Source organism: Anthonomus grandis, chromosome 15 (genome assembly GCF_022605725.1).
Source record: "Anthonomus grandis grandis chromosome 15, icAntGran1.3, whole genome shotgun sequence".
NCBI lineage: Eukaryota > Metazoa > Arthropoda > Insecta > Coleoptera > Curculionidae > Anthonomus > Anthonomus grandis.
This window is the reverse complement of record NC_065560.1, coordinates 13,011,616-13,022,316: the sequence shown is the minus strand read 5'-3', so window position 1 is coordinate 13,022,316 and position 10,701 is coordinate 13,011,616. Positions and strand designations below refer to the sequence as shown.

The window sequence follows — 10,701 nt, the reverse complement described above, 5'->3', positions numbered from 1 at the left end:
GTGACATCTACCTCTCCTAGGGGATTAAAACAATAAGGCTAAAATATTTATTTAAAGTATTTCTCTACAAATAAATTTACCGTCTCTTCCCAATTTCTCATATTTTTAGCTGCAAGAAAGATATTAAGGGTAGGAACTTTTCAAATTGGCACCCAATATATGTATCTTCAACATTGTCCACGATTGATAAATAAGGCATTGATTAAAAGATAATTTCAACATTTCTGCAAATTTTACGAGGTCTCCGTTCAGATCATCGGTACACTACAATCTCACTAAAGTAATAAAACACCAGAATTTACAAAGAAGCTTGAAATATGGAAATTAAGTGGGTTACGTTTGTTTCTCAGAAGACTTAGACGAGGCATAAATAATACTCACTTTAAAGTAAATCAGTGTATTCCTTATTATAAATGTTATTTAAACTAATACAAGTACTGTGTACTTTTTGTAATAATAAATATAAATGTTTAATAGCTATTTACATCAATGTACAAGCATAGCTTTTACACACTTTTAAATGTAATTATGTTTACATTCAAAAACAATAGTATTTACTTCCGGCCAATCAAAAATTAACGATAGCGGACGATCTCTGATCGATTTGGCCTAAATATTCAAAAGGTCAATGAAATATATAAAGAGTTGCAGAAAAGTGCACTTAATTACCAAAATTAATAATATATATTAGGCACAGTCTCTCGAACCTATCACAATGATTTAGCGGTGAAATGAGCCAAAGACGCATAGCGATCACCGTAGCAACAAAACGGTTGCGATCACAATAAAAATGGTAAAACAATTATATTTTAAAATAAATTTGGCAGAGCCGCTATAACCGCTAGCCAAGGGCAGTTTTTGGTTTAAGTCGTTATTTTCCTCTAAATCTAGTTTGCATCCCATCCACACTGGCGCTGACAGTTTTTGTTCATAATCTTCTACTCGCATTAAATTGTCATTGAATTTCCAGAAACCTTTGTCTTTGAAAAAATAGGTTTTTCCTAAAAATCGTAAAACACTTTGATTTAGGTGAAATAATAACCTATCTCGAACATACCATCTTTCCATTGAAAAACTGCGTCGATATTTGGAGATACTCCTTTCCACATTGGTGTCATATTTCTGGGATAATCTTTTTCGACCTCATTAATTTCATCATCAAATCTATAATAAATAACATTAAATTTTGCAGCTGTAAAGAGTACCAAGAATACTTACCTCCAATACTCATGACCGCTAAAAAAGTAAGTTTTTCCATTGTATCCCCACACCATAGACCCGTCGATCTTTTTCACAGTTTCGTTAAAACCCAAATCCGTTAGAGGCCGGGGATATCCAGGAAGCAAACGGTCCGTATCAAAAACATAATATAAATCGTCTATGAAAAATACGATGTTACCATCACCTCGTTCAAAAACGGCGTCCACGTGGGTGAAATTTCTTGGAAAACCGGTGAATTGTCTTTGAATTTTCGCTGGAAATTCGGGTCCTACTCGGCCATCATCACCTATCCTCCAAAAGTACTGAAAAGGACATTGAAAAATTGTATTATTTTCTCAAAAGAAAACTTAAACTTTCATATATTTTTTTATTAGGTATGGGTTGGCGCCGCAAAGAACAGCATCGTATGAAAAAGTTGTAATTATGAAATACTAAAACGTTGGTATCGTACTAAAATTATTGGAGGATTATTAAGACTATTAAATATCAAAGTGTGATGTGAGAAGTAGCACTGTTTAAATATTTTTCTGGATGCAAATTTATGATTTCATACATATGTACATTTATTTGGATACCGTTTTTTTAAGTAACGAATACATAAGTAAAATTTGAAGGAGCATGTGTAAACAATATTCTTCCTTCCAACGTTATAAGGGTAAAATTAATAAGTTAAAGTTAAAATTATTACTATAACTAAATGTTAGATTTATGTCTCTTTGAAACGAAATGTCTTCTGAACTGACATGTTTCTTTATATATTAAACTAACATGACTATACAGGGTGACAATTCAAAAACTCATGTAGACCCTATTTCAGGAACGAAAAGCTGAATAAAAAAAAACGCTGAGAACAGTTCCTATATAATGAAGGGGGAACAAAAACAAGTAAACTATCTCTTCCTTATCTGCAACCCCTTGGACAGGGTAAGATGCAACCATAAAATCTTAAATAGAAAAGGCGGTCAAGTGATACATTATCTTGAACCTCTTGAAAAATGAGTTTCAATGATATCATAGAAACCCACATTTTAGAAAATTCTTACACATATTTATTATTTTTATTATTCAATTAAATGTTCAAAATGATGCTTACCGATATCCTGGCATGTTTCTTAAGAATTCTAAACATGTCAAGCCCGTAGATATTTTGTATTTGTTTATTTGCCGAAAAAAAGCCTTGTTTATAACTATTCGCCTTTTATTGCCACTTAATTTACTTTAAAACTAACTTGTACTAATATACTTTTGGTTCAATAGCGTAAATTAAAATTTTGGTTCATTGAAGGTTTATTGAGGAATTGAACTCAGAATGAATTCAACTTTATCAACCCGTCCAGCAGCTGTAGTAACTGGATTATCTCCTGAATCAATAAGAAAAGTACTCAAATTTCATTTCAAGTATTATCCCTATAAACCACAAATACTGCAAAAATTGGGTAAGGATGACTCGGCCAGAAGAATCCAGTTTTTTGAATTAATGACAGATACAATTACGGTAGGACCTCAATTAGTTAAAAAAATTGTTTCAGTGATGAGGGCTTGTTAACTAACATGTCTTTTTATTTAAATGGGCATGTTAGTTAACAAGTAAAACTGACGTTACTGAAATGATGAGAATCCACACGTAGTTACAGAACAGTATATCCAGTATCCCCAAAAAATTAATGTTTGGGCTGCTAAATTGGAAGAAAGGTATTATCGGCCAAATATTTATACCAGGAAATTCAAATAGCGACATGCATGCTAAAATGTGCTAAAATGCCCGAACCACTAATAGTTCGGGAATTAGAAAATCATAGAGACATACCCCTAAATTTATCTTTAGAAGAACGCTTACTACAATTCCAATAAGATGTAGCACCTCCTTATTATGTAGTTCCCGTTGGGCAATGGTTGGCTGATCATTATTCTAACCAGTGGATTTTTCTCAAACCACAGAGAATCGCGTTTTTTAATCACATTTTTATTTCGTAAATATGACTTTTCTAATCATTGTTACCCTGTATATAGATAGATACAGGGCACGAATAATATTCCATATTTATAAAAAATTGGCTTATGTATTGTATATCAACCCCTTACCGCATACTGTGCCAAATTTGGAACATGTTTTTTAAACCTAATTTTTAAACAGGCATTGTGGTTTCATGCCGCGACCGCAATTTGTCCCAAATTTGGCACCTTCGCTTCTTTATTTTTAATTAATATTGTCGCTGCCTAGCGCTTATTTTGTGAATTAGGTCAGATCTTGTTAAGCCCCCGGCATCCACGTGTTACAACGTTTATTTACAAAGTTGAAGTGAACATAAAAAACATACAAATCTTTTTTATTTTGTTTGCAAAATTATCTATGTTTTGGTAAGTATTTATTTATGTGATCTGGGTATAAATACGCCCTTCGATGTATATAGTTGTCAATTTTTTGTAATTTATTTACTTGTGCTATATTTGACGCAACTTGCAGTAAAGGAAAAAATCATTTATTTTTTCAGGTGGATCCAAAACGGTTTTACGGTGCCAAAACTGTTGATATTCCAAATCAAAGTGGTAGTGAAGATGAAAATTTGTCTTTTGGTAAAGACGACAACCTTTACCAAAACAGAACACTATCTTCTAAAGTTTTATTGGAAGAGTCCATCGAAGATGAACAGATTGAGGGAGAAGTTGAGGATGTCATAATTTGTGAAACCGATTATTCTGATAGTAAAGATGCTGTTCCTCTTTCAACCCTAGCTGCAGCGTACAATAAAAGAAAACAAACAAGGTGGTTCTTGAATAGGAAAAAAACATATGAAGGTAGCTGAGGAAGACAAATTATTCAAAGGAACTGAATCTTTAGGAATCGATATTTTGAATTTTGATGGTATTTTTGATTTTTTCAAGTTTTTTTACTGATGAAATATTGGTGTATATAGCGGAACACGCTAATTTATATGCTATCAAATGTAGGATGAAAAACCACTGAAAAACCAGCAAATATAAGCAAGGAAGAAATACATATTTTTATTGGAATTTGCATATACATGTCTGTAGCACACCTGCCATCTACTAGAACTTATTGAAGCAGTACCTTGGGTATTACTGCAATAACCGAAGCTATGACATGCAACAGATTTGAAGAAATAAAACGTTTTATTCACTTCAATAATAATACAAAGCAGCAACACAATCGTGATGAACCTAACTATGATAAGCTTTTCAAAATCCGTCCCTTTTTAGAAAAAATGCGAGAAAGATACTTACTTGTTCCAAAAGAAGAACATCTTGCAGTTGACGAACAAATTATTCCTACAAAAGCTCGATCAACCCTAAAGCAATATAACCCGAAAAAAACTCATAAATGGGGTTACAAAGTATTTGTACTAAGTGGAGTATTGATATTTTTGATTTCTTTTCTGGACCAACTAAGTTGTAGGCTCATCAACCATATCTTGGAGCAAGTAGTAATGTGGTAGTAAAACTGACAGAGTCAGTTCCAAGGAATCAAAATTACAAAGTTTTTTTTGATAATTGGTTTACGAGCCTTCCACTACTTGTTTATCTCAGCAAAGAGGGCGTTTTGCCTCTTGGTACTGTTCGCAAAAATCGAATTTCAGATTTTGATTTTTCTACGGAATCTGCAATGAAAAAAAGGAAGGGGCACGGTTGTTAAAAAAGTGGCTCGAGTGGATGATACAGATAGATGTGTCTGTAGTTTCGTGGTTTGATAATAAAATAATTACTACAGTATCAACGTATGTAGGCAGTCAACCTATTTCTGAAGTGCAGAGATTTTGTAGAAAGGAAAAAAAAGCACATTATGATCCTTCGTCCAAAGTGTATAGAACTATACAATAATTATATGGGCGGTGTGGATCTTTTGGATTCCATTCTAGGCTATTATGGGATACTAATAAGATAAAAAAAATTTTACCTAAGAATTTTTTTTTCTTTTCCTCGACATGTTATGTTGTAACAGTTGCATATTATCGAGAAGATCGGTCATAAGTACAAATTCTGGCAAATGCTATTTGCCACGGCTGAGTTCAAACTTGGATTGGCGGAAATTCTAACAAGATCTAATATAATATCAAGAAAGCGGGGCAGACCTATAGTTGTGCACTTCAGCCACAACTAGAATTAAAAAAAAGGAAATATCCTTTTGCGCAAATACCAGCCCAAGAAATTCGTCGCGATAATGTGGGCCATCTTCCTGAGCGGTATGAAGATCGCCAGAGATGCAAATTTCCTGAGTGTAAGGGTAAAACCCAAATTACATGTGAAAAGTGTAATGTCAGGTTGTGTGTAAATAAAGATCGAAATTGTTTTCGCCATTTTCATGTGGAATAATTAAATATTCTTAAGGTTTATATTTAGTTTAAATATTTTTTGATGTATTTATGATGTTTTTGAATAAATACGTTTTCTGGTAATTTTTTTATTTTCTTTCCTATGGGAAAATTTGTGCCAAATCTGGCACTTGTCAAAAATGTAATTTTTTTTCAAAAACAAAACATTATTAATTTTTTTAAATATTTTTCTACTTAATCTTGCGGCATAAACTATCACATATATTTTTTTCAACTTAAAATAAAAAAATCATGCAGTAAGGGGTTAAATATTTACCTCAGAATGCTTTTGATTTACAAAAACTGAACTGCAATGGTTCTATGATGCTGAATCAGAGAATAGAGAATTTATTTAATAACTTGCATTAATTATGCACAGTTGCAATTTAAAAATGACGAAACAATACAAACTCTCTCTTACAGCCTCTGTAACATACTACTAAAGGTGCATCCAGACCGAGTGCGCCAAACCGCGCAAAACGTTTTGCAACATTGCATTCGTTGTGGACGGGAAAGTGCGCACAAACGCGCACTAACGATGTTCTTTGCGCGTGCTCATTGTTGTTCCGCCAGTTGTCATTACATCAAAAGAAAACCGAGGATCGTGCGCGTCTTGGCGCGGTGACTTTTGACGAAGTTTTTGAAGTGAACTGTTAATATACGTTTATTTACTTGCGTGTATATTTTATTGATTGTGTTCGATATCCACATTGACGGTTGGTGGTAATCATGTGATTAGGAGTGTTTGACGAGTGGACTCACAAAAAAATAATTAGGTTAATAAATATTCATGAATCTAAGCCTAATTTTAAACAAATTCATTAAACTAGTATATGAATCTTCAGTTGAAAGGAACCGCAGTAATAGCCAATCTTTCTTACACAGAAATCGCACTCCTGTAGTTTGTATCACGTTTCTGTCTTTTGAAGCCAATTAAATTTATAAGATATTCAAAGTTTTCAGATGACATTCGGCAATAGCTTCTAAATTGTCGAGAACGAGGCATAATAGCTATTTATGTATCAAGGGCATTGTAAGGACGATAATAATTAGAGTCTAACAATGCCCGTGGTGCATACAATGCTTTATGTTTTACCTAAAAATTGATTTTTATGAACAAAATTAATTTTAATATTAATTAAAAAATAGGGTCTACCTGTACAGGTAGGTATACGTACATACCTACCTACAGAAATTTACCAAGTGACTTGCAGTGATTATTTAAGTTTGACTTTGATGTTTCTGTCAGTTAGTCAGTTGGCATTTTTTGTTTAAATATTTGCTTAAAATGGAAGAAATTCCACAAAATATAAGAGAAAAGGCCATAAAAGGGACCGAAAATCTTTTGCCAGTTAAATCAAGGCAACAGTATGATCGGGAGTATGGCATATTTGGTATTTGAAAAGATGCCAACGCAATTGTTCAAATAACCGAAACCGTTCTAATCCGGCATATTTTCAGGAACTGGTAAGTTATTGATTTCATTTTAATAGGTACATATGTTTAACAAATTTTAATATTTTTAGTCGGAAAAATACAGTCCGAACTCTCTCTGGACCAAGTATTCTACCCTAAGGTCTACGTTAATGGTCTATAAAAATATAGACATCTCGCAATACACCATCGTCTCATATCTTTTTTAAAAGTTAAGTCAAAAGGATATGTCCCGAAGAAGTCTAAAGTTTTGGAAGGAGAACAAATAATAAAATTTATTAAGAAGGCTCCTGATGATATCTACTTCGTACACAAAGTCATATTGGTAATGGGTGTTTTTGGAGGTTCAAGACGAGATGAGTTGGTCAAAATGACCATTGATGATATTGAAGACAGAGGAACGGTCTTGGTTATAAAGGTACCATAAACTAAAACATCAACTTCAAAAAGTTTTACTATCATTGAAGAAGATTTAGACGCTTTAAATTTAATAAAAAAGTATGCAGCATTAAGACCAGCTGGAATAAAGGAGCGAAGATTCTTTCTTACCTATAGAAAGAGTCGCTGTACAGTACAACCTGTTGGAAAAAATACCATAGAAAGCGTCCCAACATTGATCGCAAAATGTTTAAAACTGGATAATGCAAAAGCTTATACCGGCCACTGTTTGCGTCGCACATCGTCAACTTTACTTGTTGAGGTAGATGCTTCGTTTGAAATGCTAAAACAACATGGGAAATGGAAAAGCTCTTCAGTAGCTGAAGGATATATAGAAGAAAGTATTTCATCCAAAAATAAAGTAGCCAAAATGATTGCCAATTCAGTTAATTCCGAGGTTAATTCCGTATCGACTATTGAAAATTTTTAATTGGAAAATTTACAAACTATACAAAATAGCGTTAGTGCTGCCACCTCTACCATCACAAAAAACACCGACCATTCTATAGTGGGATCAGCTACGTTTTCTGGGACATTTCAAAATTGTAATTTTTATTTTGGAAATAAAGTTTAATTTTTAGTATTTAAAGAAACATTATTTTTTGTATAAAATCGATGTTTATTCTTTATTATGAGAGAAATAAAATTGGATAAGCAATAAAATTTCCGGGCATTATCATAATGCCCGCTTATAATGCCCTAGGTGTGATAGCAGGCATTATTGCTACCATAACATATTCCGTTTCTAAGGTACTATAAATCAATAATAGATAGGTAAAACATAAATTATTTATTAGATCGCTTCCACTATATTTTTTTTACTCTGAAATACCTTTGTTACCAGCTTCGTCTTTTCTTTTTTTGAGCTTTCTCAACATGATCACATATTAAAATGAAGGCTGTGGCGGCAATTACAATGTCAGTATCACTCATATTTTAATATTGACACAAAACTCTCTATTTACCGAGCAATATTCATCACAAAATTTAAAAAAAACCAAACAACTAATCGCAGGGGTTGGAACACTGACAAACAACTGTTTGTTGCAGAGCGGAGCAGCCGGCTTAGATGTTTCTCACGCAAAGACCAAATTATGTTTGCTAACGTTCCGCAGCGTTGCGCAACGCCGCTCAGCGCGGCTTGGCACGATTCAACGCGCCTGGTCTGGACGCACCCTTAACAGCAGCGACTTGCGGAGCGGTACATACAAGGCTATACTATATATTCATAGAGAAATGAATATTAAAATATACTTTAAATTACTCTATGTATATATTGTATATGGTATATACGAATATTATACAGGGCCGCATTTGAATAATTTTATGAATTTATATGACATATTTTTAAAAAATTGTTATTTTTGTTTTTTATTTTAAATATATTATTAAATGTACGGAACAAAAACTCCTTGCGTTTTGCTACATAATCCCCACACTATTAAATTAAAATAAATGTAAATTATAATAATGTAAATGCTAAGCTAACACTAAACTTATTGAACATAAATATAAAGTAACTCGCAGATAAAATTGATTTTAATGGCAAGATCTGTGTGCCTAATAAATTCAATATGTTCCTACCATATTGATGATACCATATTGATGGCTTAAGAAATTAAATTTAAATCATTTAAAATAATACCTAGAAAGCGTACATCCTTTTGGAAGACTAATTATTTACAATACAAAATTTTAAGAGAATTCACGTTTGGTTTCTTTCAACTATAAGATAAGACAAACATTGTTTTATCCATATGCCTCAAAGGTCTATGCTAGAACCGCTCCTATTCATATTATTTGTTAATGATCTAAACAAAATACCTGCCATATGTGCATGTTTGTTTTAGTTAAAAGACTCATCAAAATGGTCTAGGAGGACAAGAAAAAAGCCGTTTTATTTTTAGACAAAAAAAATTAGTTTTCAGAATGGATTGCATTTATAATTTGTTGGACATTCCTTTGAACACACCTACCATATTCATTATATTGATATTCAATAAATACTTTGAATTCTTTAAATAGTATTAGGTATACTGAAAAATGCATTCATTACAATTTTCACTGCTAGTGTAGTTAGGATTTGTTATAATTGGACGTGCAACATAATTAATATGTAAAGACAAATCGTTAAACACAGTTACGACCTGTTGTAAATCTTGAATTTTACATTTGTTACAATACAGTGCATTATAACATCTCTGGCGTCGCAGAAGCTCTAAATTAAAATCAAGAGCACTATAGAAAGGTTGATATTTAAAGAGACTGGTGAAGTGAGAGAAAGACATACTGGTCCAACGGAAGCAACAGAACCGATACATGATAGGTTTATTGGCCTTCAGGCATTACCAAACATTAATATTAATTCCATATGATCAGGTAAACTTATTAGCACTATCATTCGAACTAAAAATGTCGAAGTAAATATATTATCATGTCAATTCACACCCCTTGTAGTATTTTTAATAAAAGGAGGAAGCCTAAAACTAGAAAAGAGATCAATCACCCCCCAAGATTGAGTCTGGTTCAAATTAAACTTAACATTAAAATCATCAGTGATGCTATTTTTTTTTAATTATCAAGCGGTCCAGGAAACACTCAAGGCAGTTCAGAGAAGTATCAAGATCTCACACTTGTGATCTATAGAGAATAAAAATAAGACTCACCAAAATTGATCCTCATAACCTCAAAATCCACTTTACCATTCACTATTACTACCAACCAGTTAAGATGTAAGTTTTAAATTGGGTTGTTTGACATTGAAGTTTCAATAGGATTAATCTGGTCCTGGATTAAAGCATTTGAACAAAAAACGAATCTCGGGATTAAATTCTGAAACCCATTGTTCATCCACTACCTTCAGAATTTGGTAACAATTTTGTACTTATGAGTGGCAATACACGTCCGCATATTGCAAAAATCGCTAGAGACTTTTTGGAGCACCACAATATTTAGACATTGCCATGGCCTGCGCAATCCCCAGACTTAAATCCTATCGAGCATATTTGGTATATATTAAAAAGGCGTATTTAAATCAGGGAATAACGTTCTGAACCAGGAAAGCGTTGTCGAACTGCATGCAAGAGCAACAATTCTAAAGAGCAACATAAGTACAAATTATTATACTGTTATTAAGAAGTTTCAGCAGTGTTTCCCAAATTAATTCAAATGTGTTTAATTTCAATATCTTCCAAATAAACTTTCAAACTTTCAACTAATTGTCTTTAAATACCTTTGTTCACCAGACTATTTTATATTTAATCTATAGGGATAAATTCAC

At 32.7% G+C, this 10,701-nt stretch overlaps 1 protein-coding gene across 1 annotated transcript in view; it reads right to left on the bottom strand.

Annotated features, from left to right (window-relative positions):
* Window positions 1–381: 381 nt before the first annotated feature.
* Window positions 382–10,701, bottom strand: part of LOC126745020 (matrix metalloproteinase-2-like) — a 211,130-nt gene continuing 200,810 nt past the window's right edge. Inside the window, exons 10-12 of the mRNA XM_050452670.1 lie at window positions 1,219–1,523; window positions 1,058–1,164; window positions 382–1,001 (exon numbers count right to left, since the gene is read on the bottom strand). Coding sequence (XP_050308627.1) covers window positions 754–1,001; window positions 1,058–1,164; window positions 1,219–1,523 — 660 coding nt within the window. The 3' untranslated portion in view covers window positions 382–753. The remainder of the gene's footprint in view (window positions 1,002–1,057; window positions 1,165–1,218; window positions 1,524–10,701) is intronic.